At 36.9% G+C, this 21,644-nt stretch overlaps 1 protein-coding gene across 3 annotated transcripts in view; it reads right to left on the reverse strand.

The window, feature by feature from the left end:
* The window catches only part of LOC121654726 (roundabout homolog 1-like), an 89,450-nt gene extending 68,094 nt beyond the window's left edge, over positions 1–21,356 (reverse strand). For 2 of the 3 annotated variants that reach the window (XM_042008975.1, XM_042008974.1), the window contains exons 1-3: positions 21,139–21,356; positions 15,606–15,734; positions 14,293–14,376 (exon numbers count right to left, since the gene is read on the reverse strand). In XM_042008975.1, the coding sequence (XP_041864909.1) occupies positions 14,293–14,376; positions 15,606–15,690 (169 nt within the window). In that variant the 5' untranslated portion in view covers positions 15,691–15,734; positions 21,139–21,356. Of the gene's footprint in view, positions 1–9,115; positions 9,619–14,292; positions 14,377–15,605; positions 15,735–21,138 lie in introns of those variants that run through there. The other variant, XM_042008976.1, reaches the window with a different exon arrangement.
* Between the last annotated feature and the right edge of the window lie 288 nt (positions 21,357–21,644).

The raw sequence follows: 21,644 nt of genomic DNA on the forward strand, positions 1-21,644 counted from the left end.
CCGGGTACTAAGGTGCAAGCCATGCTGAGACCTCTCTCTCTCGCTCTCAACACAACCCAAGTGTTTCCATATTCACCTCCCTGGGAGAGTTTAAAAAACAACCAGTTTTCTGTCTGATTTTCAGGTGGTTAAAGCCACATATGTCCAATATGCATTTGCAGATGGTTGGAGTGTGCACACCTGCACGTGCAAGCACGTGTTTGTGTGTGTGTGGCATCGGAATGAAACTGAGCTATGCACAGTACAGAAATTATGTAGGGAGAAATGAGGTGCTGTGGTGTAAATAGGATAAATAGGATAAATAACATCAAACTGTTTAGTTTTTACTAAAAGGACAAAGTATAAACCTGTTCTAGAGGAAATGTAACCTACAGGCTTCAGTGTTTGGCCACAGGTTGCATCTTGTAACTGGTAAGTGAAGCTGTTCATATCTCAACTTTACATCCTTGTTAGAATATAGAGTAGTGGTAATCCTCCATCTCATATAGAAAACATATTTCTGTCTCAGCTAGATCTTTGTCCCATATCGTTACGGTGTAGTCTGGAGGACTCACAAAGTCAGTGTTTAGCTATTTTAATTTAAAAGTTACAGTATACATTAAACCTGAGATTGTTCTCAAAAAGAATTTAAATTCTCTTTATCTCTCTTTTTAATCTCTTTCTTAGGGAACTGGTTCTGTTAGGATCATAATTGTACCTGCTTGTGTACTATGCTTGTTACTTGAGGATTAGAGAACAGGATAAACGTGATAAAGGGAACAATGGATGAGGTTAATGTTTGGTTAATTTTGAAATCAAAGCTGAAAAAAATTCATAAACCAAACATAGTGTGTATTGTCTTCAAAATTTTTTGTAGTTTTAATTACTGTCAACGCTGTCACATTATATCTGGTCAAACTGCCCCAGTGTGGTTACTTACTGTAACCTGTGAACATGTAGCATTCATTTCTGAGGACGTGCACAAAAAACGCTTAAAAAAATGCAAAATGTTGGCGGAAGCATCACAACCACACATATGCGTAATAAAGTGCATATTATTAGCTTTACTCTACAGGTGTCTGTCACAAAAAAGCACAATACCCCTGTTTCCTTGCAACTGAACTTTAATTAAATGTTTAAGAATTAAATGTTTAAACATGAGGGAATTACAGAAGTGTGGCGTTTTGCTTATTTTTAAATAAATGTGCCATGTAATGATAAAAGCTTGTCCAGTGTTTGCATTCAAAGGCACATTTCATTTCTCAAACAGTTTTACATCTTGAGGTAGCTGTCTTTATTTTATAAAGGAATGGGAGACTGACTGGCAGTATTCAAGCCTGGGAACCAAATGCTAATCTTATCAAAACCCAGCTGTTTGTGTTGCTGGTGGTGCTGATGCCTTTTTAATTCCTTCATAAAACACAGCCTTCATTCTACAGTTTGGTACACTTATGAAATATGCAGTTTCGATATACAACTTTAGGTTTTTTTTTTTGTTTGTTTGTCCATGATATTACAGCAATGAGCTTCAATTGCAAATACAGTGAATATTTTATCAGATGCCTTTCTTTCAATAGCACCTGTTCAGAACACCAATGCAGCCATTTCTGAAACTGCATAATATGTTCTGACCTTCTCTTTTTTTCTTCTTCATTACAGCATACCTGCTAATGTCAGTCACTTCCCAACCCCATATATGTGTTATGTGTTCTTGGCAAATTTCTTTTCACTTGGTTTTAGACAATAGAGACATGTCCCTTTATTTCTCCTTTCTACAAAAATAACAACTCACCCAACAATCCACTTTTTAATAGAATTCCAGAAGGTGATTAAAAATGCTTTTGTGGTGCTTTAGTAACTAGAGGATTTATCTGTTAATCTGTATGAACAGCTTTTTATTTGGCTCCATCTGTGATGCTGTTGATCACACATGTTGGCACAGGCTCTGCGGTTGTTCATTGATGTGAGGTATATGGCCACAGCCCAGCTTGTTTGCATCACTGTATGGATTGTTGGGGTTCAGGTTTATCGGTGGAGCAGCTTCTGGATGCTTTCATGATATCTGTTAGGTAAACTGTTTCGTTTTGTGTTTGAATACTATCAAATCCGTAAGATGTTATTCTCTGCTTGGTGAAGAAAGCTTCTGTTTTCCTTTTAATATAAAAGCACGGGATCTGTCAATAAAAAGAAAACTGTTTATGAAGGAAATAATGAAATAAAGGAGTTTAATTAAATCTGGCTATTGTCAACTTTGATACCACTCTCCCACCCCACAATAAGGCAGCTGTTTGATATGAACAAACCACTGCAGGTACTTTTGTTAATTGGTAGAGAAGCTTTAATCTGCTCAGTTTCTATTGCTGTGGAGAATCACAGAAAACTGGAACACAGGGTTTGATCAATGCCTAACTGAAGTTTCATTTTCTGTCTGTGCTCATAGCAATTCTAAGCATGAATACAATTATCTCACTGACCAAAGCCTGCAGCCCCGTCCCTAACACCTTGATGCTGTCCTTGCCTACACTTTGTTGCTTCCCTTTTATTTAATTAAAATCAGGCATTATTCATTTTTACAGTGCAAACTTTATAGTTAAATGAGAAAATGGAAAGGTTTAAAATGCTTATGTGTTCTAAAGTGGGGTGTAAAATTAGGGCATGACAAGCAAAGTAGGAAGAAATTTATTTACAGTTTTCTAGAATTTATGAGCCTTTTTGCCTGTACCTATTTTTAATGCAAAGCTTCTTATCAGGTAGGCCATCTAAAAGGAAACTGAGAATTTCATCAATAAATATTAATGATTCTGTTCACAGTTGCTACCTTTAAATATTTGTCTTAACTTTTCATTTCATCTCATTTCTTTTTCCCATTATCAGAACCTGTGTGTTTATGAACAAGAGCAGGACTAAAGGATGCCACACCGAACCATCCTTTGGGTCATTAGGCTTTTTGGTACCTGTACGATACTTATTTGTTTAACCAACATCTGATGTGTGACCAAGACACATCATATGTTGTTCAGAAAGGTAAAATTTGATGAGATTTTGAATGAGAGGCAAAACTTTTTCAAGAGACAGTAATAAGTCCAACTGCCTTTGACTCAAGCTCTTAGGATTAACTGTTGATGAGAAAATATCATTGGCTGTTTAATTTTACACACTTTTCTATACTTCTTTGCATTAGATAATTACTTTTTTGTGTTAAATCTAGACCACTGTAATGAAAAGTTTCTTATTTCTGTGTGCGACCCTCTTCCCGATCTGTGCCCCCACCGGCCCCGTTGCCTTTGAGACACTTTCGCTTGATAGAAACAAACAATGGCAAAAACTTGTAAAGGTAGCACGTTTACTTTTTTATAAATAAAGATTAATTTCAATAAATGCATCATTCAAATAAGGAAAACTTTTTTTTTTTTTTTTTTAAAAAGCATGATTCATGATTAATACATGAAGATAGATTCATGGTAGTTTCTAACAGTTCATCATCATAAACAAGCATAAAGTAGCAAGAAAAAAAATGTAATTAAAACCATTAAAATTGTAACAGTGATGTGAAAACAAGGCAACATCTCCTTTAAGCCATGCACATTGTGTGTATTCAAGATTATAAGTATGGTTTGCTCTGCAGAACGCACATATCCTCCACATGGTCTTCAACTAGCTAATGAGGCTTACTGTCAAAACGCTCAGGATCCTTGAAGGGACTGCATTCAACTTTTGAATCCTGTCTAATGAGGGTAATGTTATATGGACCACTCACTATAACAAGGTCAATCCATCCTAGGGGCAAGGTACTTATACTGGCCTTGTGATCTACCTGCTCTTTTCACTGACTGAAGACATGCAGAGATGTGACAAGAAATGAAAAAAGGTGAGTTTGGTTGCTCTGATCTGGGCTGTAAGAATTTATTTCAGTATATGAGTTTCAAGTAAATGATATAAAACCATAAAATGACAATAAGCTAGCATCAGTAAAAAGCACCTTGGTTTCATTTACTGTAGTAATGACACTACTGTCATCTGTAATTACACTTGTGTTTGGGAAATAGTTATTCTGACAAGCTCATCTGAGCTACTCATTCAAGGGATGCAATGGTAGATTTTAAAACAACAATGACTAGATCTTTAAACAATAGAAAAAACACTCAACATCTCATCTCCAGATCTTAATACAACACACTTTTTAGAAAGTCTTCTTTCCATTAGCAGCATGCTAAATCAGTCAAATTTTCAGCTCTGTTTGTCAATCAGGAGTTTTATTTATTTAGATGATACTTTTACAGTATGATGAGCGTTTCAAGTGAAGTGATGGAAAGAGTGTGTATAAACATCCCAAGTACACTGGATTTTGTGTTTAGCTATATTGCTGCACAAGCACTCTTAGCATTTCAAATGCTATCTAATAATAGAAGTGCTAATTAAAGCAATTTATGCATCTTTTGGGCTCTTCTGTGGGATATGCTCTGATGGGAAATGGTTCTTTATGCTGCAGTGAGCGCTTTGAACCCTGTCAGAAATGACAGGAGACAAATGAAGGAGAAAGATGAGAAGAATTGAGGAAGTGGCAAAAGGATAATGTGCACTACTAATGTGCTCTCTCACAACTTGCAGGCATTCTTTGTTCTTATTTTAGCCGATCTGAGGTTGAGCAGTCAGAGTTGAGGTGAAAGAGCATTTTCCACATGCACCTGAGCATCAGTGCAAAAAGAATCAAAAAGCATATTGATTCAATTGATTATTAGCCGCCCGGTCGGAGAGGAGATGACTTACAGAGGTAAGCTCAAGAGGGAACCTGAGGTCAAGACTATGACTTTTACAGCTATCCTTTCTAAAGATTAATTTCATCAATTACTCTCAAGCCCAAATCCTTGAGGAGTACAGCATTGTCTTTAGAGGTATAGCAACCATGGCAGCTCTTTAGCTATTGCTAGCACAGATGGATAAGTTCAAGAATTGCAAAAGATTTTCACTTCACTTTTGTGGTTTCTCTTCAAAAGATGAGCTTGCCTTAGCCTGTCTTGGATTATACAACATGCATTTGCAAATCAACCACATATTTCAACTGCAGACTGTCACTAGTACTTATAAAAACCCAAGGCCTATGGAGACCAGATTTATTTACAGAAGAAATTATCTCAAGTGCTTTAGTAAAGAGACTTAGCTGGACACTGACCTCAGAACAGGAAACCAAGACAAAGGAGTACAAACAACCCAGAGAAAACCACAAACTCAAGAGCATTTCTCAGCTTAGACGTTTTTCTCTCTGCATGAGTAAAGCTATTACTTCCCAAGTTAGGACTGTCTTGACAGCACTTTTTGTAAGGAAATTGAGCACAGCAGTCCAAGTTTTGTCTGACTAAATAACTGAGATTTGAACAATGAATCAAGCTGTGACGCTTCTTTTCAGAAATGAGGAAAGAAGGTTGAAGGAAGAAGTAGAGATGTAGGGAGTATCCTTCAGGCAAGGAGTCTGCTTCCTCTGTGGGGATGGCAGGTTGTGATCGATCCCCCACAAAATGAAGACTTGTGTGTGTACACGAGGCTTATGTGAGTGCGTGCCTGCGCATATGTGTGCGTGTCTTTGTGAAGATGTGATGACCTGTGAACTCCAGGCCCACAGGCACTTGTCAAAGCTCCCAGTAACTTAATTCTCCCTAGGTTAGCAACCACACTCACAGCTCCAGAGGAAAGTGGCGAGTAAACAAGAGAAGCAATCATGAATCACAGCTTTCAGCAGACAATCTGAAAACACTCATTAAAAACAAGCTTACACTAACACCATTACATATGCACTCATGCACATTCATGCAGAACCAAACGAGGACGAGATACAGTCTTATTTATTCTACTTCAACTGTTCCGACTGGGCAAATTTCTTGTGTGCAAATGATTGTTTCATACAACATTCATTTAGCGTGACCTAATTTTTACAAAGCCTGACTTCATGGATGTTTTGAATGACAACAAAAGTATCACTTAAGCTTCAAGGTGTTTATTTGGTAAAACTTTTGTCAATGAAAATTTACTATTCTGCAGAAAAAAAATTAAATAAAATAAAATCCAGTCTATGGGATCCCAGAGAAAGGTGGTATTTCCCTGAATGTACTCACAGCTTGGTAAATATAGAGCAGCATGAATGTAGAGGACCTCACATATTAACAATAAGCATGAACTGTGGAGATGCTTTCCAAACAAGCAGATGCCCAGAGACTTATAATTGCTCTATTCCCATGGGATAGCAGAAGGAATTTTGACAATTTCATCCAATAATAAAAAGAACTGGTGTTCAAAGATGTCCTGTCAGCCAAGTCCTCATTAGTAGTGGGAACCAGCTCATCACTGTCACCATCACACAGACCACAGGGAGCCTTGTTAACGTAGACTTTGACACAAGAAGCCAGCTTCTCCCAATCAAACTGCCGTTACTTAAGGTCCAGCAATTGGTTGCAAGTGCTGCACAGCGTTTAGAGTCCCAACAGTCAACCTTTTGCGGCCATGAGTGTTAGTTCCCAAAACAGCATGAGTAAGTACATGTGAACCCTGACCTGTGTACATCTGACTCCAGCAGACAAGCCAGATGTCTCAGTTAAAGTTTTCCCAGTAGGGTTGCTGCTCACACCAGTGATGGAATTAGGCTGTGTTCTTGTGGTCTCTGAGCCCCTCTTCTACCTCGCTCTCTCTGCTGATAACACATGAATGAGAAGGTAAAATAAGTCTCAGAGGACTTTGTTTAATTAATTCTGTTGTAATTAGATTAGTTAGCCTTCTAGCTTAGCTTGGACAATGAGTATGATGATCCTGCATTTATTTAATGCAGTTATTTTGAGATGAATGATGCAGTTTGACAACGTTCCAATTAAAATGCACGAAACTGTGTGTGCTGCACAAAGATTTAGTAGACATTGACGATTTTCAGCTCTTGGCCAAAGTGGAGCTTTTAAATTGACATTATAGTTAATATTTTTATATTTAATTTAAATAATAGTACAAGCCAGCACAAAAAGCTGAAAGTGAAACAACCATCTGTAAAAAGAATGACTAAATGGGCCATTGTCATAGTCTTTGTAGTTAGTTTCTAGGCGATTTTTGCAGGCCATTAAATATCACATGTAGACTGGCAAAGCTAGACTCAAGATATCACCCTGGGGATGCATAATTAAAATCTACAGGATGGGGGTTTGGGGGGGGGGGGTGCTTGACACAAGCATATGCTTTTAATGGCCATCTTTAAAATTACAACATATCATCCAATTACCAATGACAGATTTATTATTCAGATTAAACTCTCAACTGGGGAGAGTTTCAGGTTTCTGAAGTCATGAACCATCACAGATTTAAGAGCTTGATTTTTAAAGTGGAGTTAGAATACAAAGGGTGTGTTTGTACACATTTACAAGATGGACAAAAAAACGAGGAAAAAAGTAACTGAACTGATTAAAATGTGTTCAAGATCACTTCAAAGGACTAATACATAAACCTGGCTGCTTTGGACCATATATTTTTAAATTTACCATTCTGTGGAAAATGCATACACCCACTAGTCCAAGCAAGGCTTTTTAGATGTACTCCACACTTCACAACCTATTCCAACTCAGTCAGTGAGCATTTGCCAAGAGTCTGGCCAACTGCATCAATCATTTGGCCAAAAGTATTTTTAGTGGTCAAAAAGAGCATTAAATATTAATGCATGAATATGTAAAATATTAGCAAGGAGTTAGTTTTGTGTTAATGTTTTATGTTAATGTTTGTGGAACAAAATGTAGAAACTTTCAACTTTGAACTTTCAGCTTGTTTACTGGAGTGGTTTGAGGAAAAGAAGGTCGTATTAGAAGGTGAGGAGCCTGTGGAGCCTGTGGAGCAATTTTATGTGCAAATCATTGTGAATGACTTTGCTTATAAAAACTACACTTCCTGGAGTGGTTACTAAATGTGTCTGTTTGAAACTTAAACAGCATACTGGAAATGTGTGTTAGGTACATTTTTTTTTTTTTTTTTTTTTTACTTTTGATGAAAAAAAAAACAAGAATTTGTATGTTATCTGTTTGGAACTGCCACTGAAATTGAGGGGGAAGCTGGTAAAATGCTGCATTGTGACCACATGTTAACGTTCTTAGATTTATGTTGATCAAGGAAGAGAGAAACAGTATTTGGTGTCTTGTCTCTGGCTTGGAAAGTGTCACATAAATCAAGCTTTTTATGATATGTCAATATCAGATGGTGTCACACCCTAGCCCAAGGTTCTGTTCACAATCATTTGAAGTATGTGAAAAAATTTTATTCAGTTGTCACAAAGAAAAATATTCCTTTCTGCTGTCAAGGTAAAAAAAAAAGACGCACACTATATAAAGCCATCAGTGTCAGACTCCTGTGGAGGCTAAGGTGCCTAAGACATATTGTTTAGTCTATGTCCATTGTTAATGTTACTGACAGCTGTCATTGTCATGGAAAGTCAACAGTAATAGTACCAGCAGGAAATGTAGGGGACTCTTTGAAATTTCAAATACATGAGTAGTTAGAAGAAGAAGTGCTTTCAAAAAAAAAAAAAAAAAAAGCACCATGTATAACAACGAATAAGTACAATTCAGATGTGTTAAAGTATACACATTAATTTTGAATGAGTAGGTGTGTGTTTAGATGTAAATACAACATAACACAAAATCCTGCTGTCAAGTGTAATCCAAAGCCTTTTCTCTGTCCAACATTTCTTCCAGTAACATCATGTTTAATGATTTCTGCTTCCCCAATATGCAGTGACTGCAAATTTAAAATCCCATCATCAAAATAATTGCACATATTTTCCTTTACACGCCCCTTAATGGATGTTTGAAAGTTTTGTAAGAGCTGCTTTTGAAAGTACAGTAGGACTGTAACAGCAGGGGATCAACTGCAGATAGATGGCTCACTCTCAGCAACTAGGCAGCAAGCAGCATGGGTCAGGGGCCACACACTGGTACTGCTGGCTACACTAAGGAAAGGTGACCGCAATACCCGAATGCTATCCAGACTAAGAAAATTCACCATCCCATCTCACTTCTCTCTTTGTTCCATCATCATTCTGCAAGTGAAGCCCCGCAACTAACATTTGGGGGGGAAAAAACTCCCAAAACATGAGTGAAGATATGCAAAAAGCAGCTCATACCTGAACAAATTTGTAGCAGAGCCAGTAGAAAGTAAATTCCTGTAAAACAGGCAGGCATCTCTGAGAGCAGCTGGGAACGGTCTTAATCCAGTCAGTTTTTCTTTTCTTTTCTTCTTATTCTTCTTTTTCTTGCGGTTTGTCTATTTCATCTAAATTAGTCTGCAACTTCAACAGGAGAGTCGATTACCGGGGTGGAGGAGAGCTCTTGAACTCTGCAAATTATACAGATAATAAGCTACTCTTCAGAACTTCTCCTCCGGGACTGAATATCTCTTTGAATCAAAGTTCAGATCAGTCGGAGACATCGTTGCGGGTTACTCCACTCAACAGCACATGGCTCTTCTTCGCTCCCCTTGCCGAACACCTCACATCCAAACGCTGATAGCTTCTCTGAATTCATCTGTGATGAGATGTATTTCCACTTCTGGGAGGGAGCGACGATAGAAAGAAAGGGAAGCGTTCAGCTGCAGCCACTTTAATGGTTTAAATGTGCGGCGTTACCCCGGTTCCGTGGGGCTGGCGCTGGTTGGATGAGGCGCCGTGCGTCTCTGCGCTCAAAGCTGGTTTGGTTTTTCCTTCCCAGTCAGAGGGTTTGCTGTGAGATTCCTGCGGCTCAGGCACCATTTAACCGCACAGACAGCGAAAAGCTCCACAAGGCTTAAGTTAATCTTTTATTAAAAACAAAGCTACATAAACTCAGCAAACGTAAGAAAAACTATGAAATAACGCAAACTATGACACATTCCTATAAATTCAATAAATGATAAAGTGCCTCGATATCAAGTATGCAGGCTTTATTCTAGGCTATTTAGTTTAATGACCAGCAGCATGTCGTAGAATATGAATTAGAGGTTACCTCTAAAGGTTACCTAAAAAATCCCTTTTTGAAATTCATACTTTCCAGCTAAAACTTATTTAATATTTTAAAGTGCGCTATTGAAAGTGATCGTGACCTTGATGAATTATTTATTCTGGTCTTCGCCTGCTATCGAGAGAGAGACGTGAACTGCGTCTTTATTAGAGCTACAAATGACGAACAGGTATCACACAGAAAGTGCTCTTAATGACCTGCACGAAGCTTCAGTAGGACTGTGTTTTCTTCACAGACCTTCTAACTGTGTGGAGTGAGTCTTATATTAACATCCCTCTGAGGTAATAATCGTCTTCTCTGAATTTTAGCTGTTTTAGATGAATAAAGTCATTCCGTGAACTTAGGAGCCTACTTGCTAACTGATGATGCTCAAAAGTGTCTTTGTTGTCTGAGCGGGTCAGCGCTCCCCCTGCTGGCTATGAGGCGTCATTACAGTCTACTGTGAAAGCGTTTCAGTTGCCCAATTAATTAAATCTCCAAAGCCCCAGAAATAAACGGGCAGCTTCATTTACAGATGTACCAACTTTAGTCCACTTATAGCACAAATAATGAGTCTAATTTGGTTTTGTTGAATATTTATCCCCTTTAAAAATACCATTTGGTGGTATATAGTTGGAAAGCCTGATTAGACACCTTTACAAAGAGGTATAACTTGTAAGGATCCTATTTGAGTAAAACCCCATGGGTCCTCATGCTGGTCACCAGCTTGGTCACATTTTGCAGTTGTGTTCATTTGGTTAAGGTCTGGACTCACAACAGGTCATCCCATTCTCTCTACTCCCAGATTCAGGAGGTACTCTGCGATGATCCTGGCTCTCTAGGAGAGAGCATTGTAAACCCAGAAAATGGAATTATGTCCCAGATTCTGGAGACATGGGATGGGACCATCAGAGTCTCCATCACAGCATAAGAGTCTCATTCTGATTTGTCTGTCAGCCAGTTAGGTGTTAGTCATACATCTGTGACTGACACACACCTGGCAGCACTTGACTTTCAAATGTGAATTTCAACAGGAGAATATTGCCTGGGATTTTGGCACATTTTTGTAGGGTACAAACATGTTTAGCTCTGTTATTCATTCCATACAAGCACAATCCTCATTAGCTATTTCTTTGTTGTCTGAGCATTGTCTTTGTTGTCTGCCTCATTAGTTATACCTTGTTGAATAGGTGACTAATACATCACCAATTGGTATTAGAAAGGAGAAATAATTTACAATTAAGTTTTTGTGTTAAATTTACATGCTGAATTACCACAAAAATGTATTTAATAATACATTTGAAACTTATTTTACATATCAAGTTTGAGTTAGTAGCAGCAGAAAACAAACAGCTTAAGACTTAGAGTAATCCAAGCTTGCATGCATGCCACAGTAGATGAACTGATGTTTCTGGACTCTTTAGTCCCTTTTAGACCAAGTAAAGTTTACTTTCTCTGCCCTCACTGAACCTATAGCCTCACATCATTTTGTTGACTACTGCTGGCTGTGCTGAATGTAGTCAGCTCTGCAAGCCAAGGCATCACAGTTGGTAAATTACTAGTGAAATATGGGACATTACAATCTCCCCAAAAACCCCTATCTGCCTTTGCACTTGATTTTTTTTAACCATTCAAAATAACTTTCCACTTTCCTCTGCATTTTTGCATTTTCTTGTCTATTTTCTATACCCAGCTCATCATGTTTCCAGCTGCATAATGCTAACATAATATAACAACAGTTGTGCCGTATTTCTCACTGTCCACCCCCCTTTTTATGTTTTTCTGCTCATTATTCATATTTTCCCTCCTATTTCTCAATGGGGACTCTATCCAGATTTTCTTTAATTTCCTCCAAGTACATCATATCCTCATGATATGTTTCTTTCATACAGTTTGGCTGAGAAAGAGTGACAGCGAGAGTACAATTGTGCTGCAGAGGACAATGAAATCTGGGTTCAGAAATGACTGCATAATTAGTCTCATTTTAAGGTATTTAGATGAATAAGCTGCCTTCTATCACAGTAGGGTTTAAGCACAAACAAAAGGACAATGGTCCACATATGGAGCTCTTTCTTTAGGCATTTGTTCCCTCAACACAATAGCAGGTGCAGTACACAACTAAAAGCAGAATCTGGTGGGGTTTTTTGTTTGTTAAAAAAAGAAATCTCAACAATCTCCAACTAATATTTCCAGGAACAGATGGTGAAAAAAATGGACACAAAAGATTTGCACATCTTCATGGCAACACAGAAAATAAAATGGCAAGGATTTCAAGAGATAGTGCCAAGCACTGGGAGCTATTTATATTTATTTATTTCATTCCAGAGTAGCTATCCAGTTGGTTCAGAGCCAGGTGTGAAATGTCTTCAAAAAGAGCAAAAAACCTGGAAAAATATTTTTGAAAAAATAAATAATTTGGAATCTCCTCAGAGCAAAAAAACCTGGCCTTGGCTGGTCTATTAGTCACTGATGACAGTTCTGCCCATGACAAACACAAACAGGTTTTAAAAACTGTTCAATAATCTCTCCATGTCTGACTCCAGGATGCTGGAGGAGGGGATTGTTTGAATCATGTGGATAGCTGAGCATGAAACACATCACTGGTATTAGTTTCTCCTTTTACGTTATGTTTTTCCACTTTCTGTACTGATTCTCCGCTCTCGCTACTGCATCTGACAACCTTGGCTTTTTTTTTCATTTCTTGTTTGTATCTTGGCTTATTTGTCAGCACCTCCTCCAGCATATTCTCCAGATCACACAAAGTATTGCAGCAAAATGCAAGACAACTTCTCCTTTCACAAAACAGATAAACTGGCGCAATAACCATCCCTCCTGCTTTTCTCAGGCTCTCTCCAAATTGGCAAATTGATAACAGCCTGGATGTCATATCAGTCATTAATACTTGGACGTGTTTTCAAATTACACACTCTTCTCTGTTTCCCGGCTGGATTATATACATTTAAATTTTGAAGTAAAGGCTTTTTTGTCTGAAGAGAAAAAATGGCAAGACCGAAGATATATTTATTTGATATTTCCTCTGTTTAGAGGTCAGAGCAAACTGAAATGGACAGCAGAGTAGTAGCACATTTGTTCCACCCTGGTGCATCCTGTGTCACAGCCCTTACTATAAAATGTCAACACGAAGGGAGGAAGGATTGAATTGTGTAGCTTTGGACACAGCACTTGCAGCTCAGAGCAGCTGAACAGGCTTTATGTGGTCTTACAGTCTTTGTCAGCATAAGGAATAAAGATTTCTCCCTGGGTTCAATGCTGTATCCTTTAAAGGACAAATACAGAATCAGCACACCCAGCATCACCTTACAGTGACAGCTGCCTTTGTCAAGGATTATTTCCGACTCTTCTTTGAGGTAAAAATAAACAGTTTAGACTTACTTGATCCACAATATATTTAAGAATATTGATATGATCAAGATGATCTCCTGTTGTTCAAACACAGCAGAGGGCAGAGTTGAGGGCAGAGATCAGAGGAAAATGGCCAGACTGCTTCTAACTGACATGATATGCAGATGAGCATCTCTGCACAACCCGAAGAATCTTGAAGCAGATGGACAAAGCAGAACACTCATCTCTTCTAAAAACAGGGAACTCAGGCTTTAAGCTCACCAGAAGTAAAGAATGAAGGATTTTGTGTGGTCCGATAAACCTCCTCTGTATCATTCCGATAGGGTCAGAATTTAGTTAACATGGAACTAACTCACTTCATATCAACAATTCAGGCTGCTGGTAGTAACAACATGACCGCTTTTGTCTGGACATCCTGACATCCTTAGTTTTAATTGAAACACCACCGTTTACCTTAGTATTGTTGCATGTCAATCATTTTATGATCACCATCTTCTTCTGGCTGCTTTTAGGGTAATGCTCTATTGCTCTATGTCACAAAGCTCAGATTTTCTATCATCGTATTGTGTTCTTGAACATAAAAATGAACTCTTTATGGTTTCCATTGATATTAGATGTAATGGAGAACCTTTGTGATGCCATGGATTGATTTGTTTGTATCATTAAGCTGTTGCTCATGAGTCTGTAGAAAGTGTGTGATCATATAAAATAGAGTTATAGTATTGAACGAGTAACTTTGCAGAATGTTTATAGCACTTCAATTAATCTATGCCACATAATAAGACATTTCTGAAGAGCTGAACCTGATACTTGAAAGGTAGCTAATAAAGTTATCGGTGAGTGTGTTATCTGAAGCAAGAACACTTTAATTTTAATTCAAGCTCATTGACTGGATAAACGCTGGCATTCTTCATAACAACACCACGGTTTGTTATCTTAAACAATGGTGTAGACTTTCCCGTACCTTTATATACAAGGCTGTTGTCTTGATCAGGATCAGGTTCTGATATAGGTGTCTGGGTGATGACCTCCCTGTGTCTCTCTGGATCTGTTTGTAAGGAGATAAGAACACTGGGTTAAGATACTAATTTAAAAGAAAATGTTGTATACACAACATATTTAAATTGCTTGGCCTGTGGTTTCAGATTGGATTTAAATAATGGAAATAGAAATTTTACTATAGGACTGCAAGGCCTGTGATATACTTAATAAATATATTCTGCTTCTCATATACAGTATATAATTTCCATGAATGAGTACTTTAATTTTAACAACAAAACATATTGCGTGAGAAAAAAAAGAAAATCTTTTCTTGAAGGTGGCAAAACAGTTTGATTTTTAGCCAAATGATGGAGTTAAAGAAAGGAAGGTATAAGTATGAACATGTGGCATTTTGCAAAACCAAATAAAAATATAGAAGTTACAAGGATTCACCAAAATGATCCAAATAGTTAATTCCGTGTTTTTTTTTGTTTTTTTTTTTTACGGTACAACAGCTTTTATCAGGGACAGCTTCAAAAGCAGGTTTAAATTATACCACTAGAGGGCGCCACCGCCTTACATTGTCATCGGAGTTTAAAAGCTGAAGTGGCCTGGCATAAAAGTCTAGATTTATCTATTTAATTTATTTGTTTTATTAATTTATTTGTGTACTTATTTATTTAATTATTTATCATGTTGGAGCAAAGACTTTTGAAATTGTCCAAACATACAAACATAAGTATCCCAAAGGTTCTTGAACAAATGGAACTAATTGAATAAATACAGTAGAAACAGTATAAATTAAATACTATGACGGGCTTACATAAAGTTAATTCATTTTATTATAAATAAATGCTTTAAAAAATACATGTAAAAAACTGTTACTCAAAAGGACTGAGTGCATATAATGAAGTTTTCAAAGTGCATGTATAATGCATTGTAGTTATGTATTAAGCTCATAATTTTACTTAACGGAAAATGTGTGTGTGTGTGTGTGTGTGTGTGTGTGTGTGTGTGTGTGTGTGTGTGTGTGTGTGTGTGTGTGTGTGTGTGTGTGTGTGTGTGTGTGTGTGTGTGTGTGTGTGGTTTTAGTGTACTAAATGAGCAAGATTTTGGGGGTGCAACATCCCTCAGTATGTTATGTTTGATAATCATGTTTAACAGTTGTGTGTCATGTTTTCAGCCACAAGAGGACAGCATAGTTGTAGCCACAAGGTGCTGAAGTTTATCTAAGTCAGTAGAATCACAGACTCATTTAGTCTGTATTCCTTTCTCACTCTTTGAAGTCATTCTCACCTGATGACGTGCCAATGCTATGCCCCTGCTTCAGTTGACTGGCACAGAGCAAGCTGATGAGAAAGAACAGTTGAATTCCCAGCATTGTCCCAAAAGACGCAGTTTGCCTTCAGGCGAGCCCTCGCAAACCTGGAGAGGAAGACAATGGAAACAGTTGCTATGTTGGTTTTAGTGTTTCATGTGCCATTCCACAGATATTACACTGAAGTCATGGATGTGCCACTATGATTAATGGCAATAATTTCAGCAGTGTGGCATCTACTCTGTGCTTCTTTTTGTATAAAAAGTGCTTTTTAAATAAAATTTGAATATATGTTTAACTGTTTCAGGAGTTTTATATTATAAATTTACCAATAATAACAATCACAATAATAGACAGCATTAAGCAAATATCTACAGGCTTGATTTATTTATTTTATTTTATTTTTTTTTGTGAAATTCCACTAGAGAAGACAGAGCGAGGCAGACAGATGGACTTTCCTCTGAAATCCATCCAGCACTCAACCAAACTCTGGGTCTGCCTTTTTCAACATGATCCCCACAACAAGGAAATTCATATCACTCTGTGTTGCTTTTCCTGTCATGCACCAGTGAGCTTCTATGTTTTTAAACTCTCTGTATGTATCTCTGTATGTGCTTTGTGCACAACTATGCTTCAGCTTAAAGTGCGCCACAAAAACACTATGCACTCACACACAATTTAAGCTCCATAGTGCACAAACGTGCTCACATTTACCTGCTGCATCTTCCATCCTAAGCCCCCCGAACAGGCTACACATCTTGCACACACACAAACACAACATGAAATACACTCTTGCTCTCAAGTGGTTATAGTGATGAGACACAATGACAGCGCCAGGAAAGAAAAAAAGAGGAAGTCAGTTCTACTGATCAGCCATCTGTGGTACAAACAGCTTTGCAGCTCATCCGAGCTGTCTGATGGACAGCCAGATTTCTGGGATGTCTTGGCATCCTGTGGCCACTGACTGCATGCAACACTTTAATTGTTCATAAAAATTCACAGCAACAGCCAACTCTGTAAGAATGCCAAAACTTGAGGAGAAAGAAGAGAAGTGATCATACTCTATACAGAGTGATGAAAATATGTTATTTTATTAGTTTTGCACGTAGAGGTAAGTAGGGGTTCTGAACACGTTTGGTTTAGTTTCCATGATGTTAAAATTATAATTAGAATGAATATTCAGATACATACAAATTATCAGATATAATTTACAATACTGCAAGCCAAGACAGGCTGCATGGAGCAGTTACTGTGTTACATATTTGTAGAAGCTTTAGAAATAATAGAGTAAATGAAGATTCATTTTTAATCCACTCGCCGGTTTGAATATCTAAAGAGGAAAAATTAAAGACTGTAAATGTATACATAGCAGTTATAGTGAGCAATCCACTATATTGATATAAACAAATGAATTTTGACCTTATGCCTTTCAGTTCGCTGTAAAATGACATTAATGTGTATAAACATGTTTTTGCTTTGTTTTGTTTGCCTGTTTGTTTTTTGTTTTGTTTTGTTTTGTTTTTTATTTCTGGGAAATCTGCAGCTACTGCATTGCATTGATTTCTATGGAATTTGGTGCAGACAAACAGACGATCCAGCCTGATGATAGTGGTGTTGTTCTTTTATCTACAAAGCCAGCACATGAAATTTTAATGCATCCAATGAAATATCATAATATCTACTAGTTTAGGAAGTTTGAATGGGTACCAATTAATTTAAGTAATTCCCTAACCTTCCTCTAGCATTAGTTTAAGATTTCTATGGGAGTATTACATCATTTACACTTAATACTTAAAATTTAACAAAGACATTTAGGTCATATTCAAGATCATTTATAATGGAGCTCCCTTAACAGTTCATATTTTTACTGTCAAGTTAAAATTTGCTGAGTATTTTTTTTTCTTCAACCAGTTACCAATGAATAAAATGACCAAAAACTTAGTTAAATAGCCAAAATGAGATTCTAAACATATTAAACAACACTTAACTTCTCATTACAATATTTTCTGTGTACGATTCCAAAGCATGTAATCATGTTTACGTGTTGATCTTAATCATCATTAGGTAACTTTTATTTGTATGATGAGGGATACTGTGGCATGAAGTGACCAACACTTTATATTGAGAGATGCGTGTTTTGTAGACGTCTTCATCGCCTTAGTTAAATTGTGAAATTTGATGGTAGTTCAAAGTTTATGAGGAAATTTGAGTTTGAAAGACAGTCTACTGAGTTGATGAGGATGCACTCATAGTAAAACAGAATAGACTACAGAGAAAGCACGCACAAAACACTTTTTTTAAACTATTGATAAGGTACTTTCTCAGCTATTTGCAGATTCTCGTTCATTATGCAACAGAGATGAATAAATTTACTCTCATCATTAACTCAAGTTCGTACTCAACATTTTTTTCTTTTACTGTCTTTATCTCTAACAACTTCCACACCACAGCCTTTTTTTCATTCTTTAAATCAAAATTTTACATTTTCTTTGAAAAATTCCAGCACCTAAAAGGGTGAATAGTAGAATTAAAAGGAATCTATTATCCCCCAATGTAATCCAATACAAGGAATATGCATCTACTTTTAGGAACTACAAAATAATAGCTATACCAAGAACATGACCCGAAGTACTTAAAGCTTACACTACTTGTGTGACGTTTACAGTGAGGAAAACTAATATAACGCTGACTTGCATTTGCTTGTGGTAGCTGCTTCAGGTACAGATGAAGTAAGCGAATGAATAGATAAATAAACAGAGGGCCAATGGAAGTTTTTGAAAAGGAAAATCAAAATTTGTTAAAAAATATTTTATGGCTGAAAATATTTATTTCACTATTATTTCATGCTACTTATATGGTATATTTCACTTACTTTAACAGTTGAGAATAAACAAGCAAAATGGGAAAAATCATTCGTGAAATCCTGCAAGTCACTGCAGGCTTTGCAAATTTGCATGAATAAGTCAAAACCATCCTGTTGGAATTGATACAAATGTTCCACAAATCCAGTAAATATGCTGATTTTTCAAATGTTGAGATGGAAACAATATATTCCATAGTAATATAATACTGAATATGAATAACTTTCAGATTGCAATCTGTTCTTATAAACATATTACTGACGCACTGAGCAAAGAATATTGCATTTTGTAGAACACTGAATATTAAATGTGTGTGGTAATGATAACATTGCACTGTTTAGTTTTATCCATCATTTATTTTTTCCGAGGGAAGATAAATGAATGGCATAAAGTATGAAATAATTTTAAATATAATTTAAAAACATGCCAGTGGAAGAACATTTTGTATAGTTCAGTCTAAAATTGCACAAAAAGCTATGTATAATACTCTAAGAACTCCAGAAGAAAAACTGTTTCTGAACATGCTTTCACACCAGCAAATCATGCAATCTAAAAATACAAGACTAAGATGGACACAGTTACACGTGAAAAGAAAGAAAACCAAGTCTGTGCTGCTGTATGTAAAGATAAGCAGTAAGTGTTTTAAGTTTAGAGGAGAGACCATTTTTTACCTACTGTTTTACTGTTTACTGTTTAACTTTCTGTTTGCTCTGCCTTCTTATTAATCTACAGCACTCAATTTGAGAGAATGTAACTCGTGCCCCTGCACCCAAGACTTGTTGACCCAAATGAAAAACTCAACAATAAAATATCTATTAAATCTGTTTTTAATGGCTCTGAGCAAACGGAAAGAGTCTGCAGTTCAAATGAGATGGGACTACTGATGTCCCTTCCCCTCTCCTGTCTGCTGGGGAGTAATCACAGCTTACCATCTAACACATTGTCAATAAGATACTGCAGAGACCAGACAGATCACATATGAGAGCACTGGACCGTGAACAGAATCAGCTTTCAGCAGCCTCCCTCACTTAACACACTAGCAATCTTTTCACCTTCCCAAATTTAATCCCATGTACTCATAGTGACAGTCGTGCAATACAATATGTTGCCAACTGTAGTATGTCAAAAGTGCAAGGGGGATACTATGCAGTGCATATGCCAGAAACATATTTACTACTGAGTGACACTGTAAATTCCCAGGGAAAGGAGGAATTTCTCAAAGTGCCTGCTGTATTTCCAGGAATATAATATTAATGTATCCACTTATTCTATGTTTTGAATTTAATTGTACAGGGCTGTATATTAAAAAAAGGCTGGTTTTATTTTATTATTTCATTCTTTATTTAAGGTCAAATATATCTGGGTATATCTCTATGCACAACTGTGATCATTCATGACCAGATCCATAGTAAAAGAGCACCGGGGAGCTATGTGAATGCAGGGGGCACAGTCAGGAAGCATGATTCACTGACAATTTTGGAGTCTAAATCAAGACCACAGTGGGAGGTATGTGATGGAAAAGACTCATGCTATCAAGACAGACAGGCTCAGTTATTTGATGTACACAAAACACACAACCCACCCGCATACATTACTGTCACTCAGGTGAAGTCGTACATCGCATACTTGTACATTACACTAAGCTCACTGTTTTATCGTAGAGAAGGTGAGGAGATCTGAGGAGTTCTTATCAAGACCTGGCAGTTTTTGTTGACATATGGTTGTGTCTGTTGGGGAAATGGATGGGGAGACAAATACAGGTTTTCATTGCTGCCACTATAATGCATTAAGGGAGCTATCAGAGCAAGACAAAGGATATTAAAAAAATGAGAGGAAATGTCAGGAGCTCTGTCAGGGTTCAGTGTGACAAGGCGTAGTCGCTGACTGGGCACTGTGGAGCTGATAAACTACCAAGAAGGATAAAAGATGATCGCTATGATCAGCCACAAAGAGCAGTGTCCAGTGGTGTCACCATATGGATGACCCTAATATGATTGTACAAAGACTGTGGACAGTTAAACATACTGTTTGCAGTATCGTAAAAAAAAGACAATTTTCAAATTCACACACACACACACACACACACATATAGCTACATATATATATATAAAGTGATTATCAGTTGTGCTTACTTCCTTTAAAGATGCTGAGTTTTTAGCCATATCTACTTGTACATTCAAGTAACAATGGATTGTTTCTTGTTCATTCAATTTCCAGAACAGATTTTAAAAGAAATAGTTTAAAGATTTTGTCATAGTTTGTATGATGGTTTGTAATATTCACAGTCGGTATAAACGGTATATTTAAAGTATTTAGTTTTTGTATTTGTTGAATATCTTTTTATATCAGCAATATAACTGATAATTTAGTAATGTAAATCAAAAGTGCAAAGCTGTAATTCAGCCAGAAACAATTAAGCACATTTAAGCAATTCTAATTAATAAAACTAAAAATAGAAAGTAGTAGTTTATTTTAGAATAAAACTTCCAACACCACAACACGTGGACAGTAACTGCTCGTTTTCAATTAAAATCAGTCAGCAAGGAAAAGCTTCAATTCCTTCTACCAGATACATGCCAAAACTATGAGCTGTCAGTAAAATTACTAACCATACCTCTCTAATATGAATGAACACAACTTCACAACTTACCCCTCGAGGTTATTTCTCCAGCATTACTGTTCCATTTTTTTTTCTGGAAAAGACAAATATCTGTCTCTCTGTGCTTCAGAGGAATCCAAGTTCCCAACAATGAGAGCAGAAAGAGAAGGAAAAAAGAATAGGTTGTAAACCTGTTAAAAAAAAAAAAAAAAAAGGATGGGAAAAAAATAGAGTGGGGTGGGGGTCACAAGAAAGAGCCTATGCCGGAAGAAGAGCCTAAATAATCCATCTGTGATCCAGGAGGCGCTATCAGATGGGATGCATACAAATCACAAACCTTCCTCTGCAGCAAGGCAGGTTCAATATCCTCAGGGTCCTAAAGCTACGAGCACACTCTCACTCTTACAAAGTGGATCGCACTTCTTACCCTTCTAGGCATTGGAAAATAATTCATTTCAGTGAATTAATTCGAATTATTACTTAACTTAGATTACTTTAAAAAAAAAGGGAAAATAATCTCTTCTGTATTTCCATTAAGCTTAATAATGCAATGAATG

Source organism: Melanotaenia boesemani, chromosome 15, assembly GCF_017639745.1.
Source record: "Melanotaenia boesemani isolate fMelBoe1 chromosome 15, fMelBoe1.pri, whole genome shotgun sequence".
In the NCBI taxonomy this organism is placed as follows: domain Eukaryota; kingdom Metazoa; phylum Chordata; class Actinopteri; order Atheriniformes; family Melanotaeniidae; genus Melanotaenia; species Melanotaenia boesemani.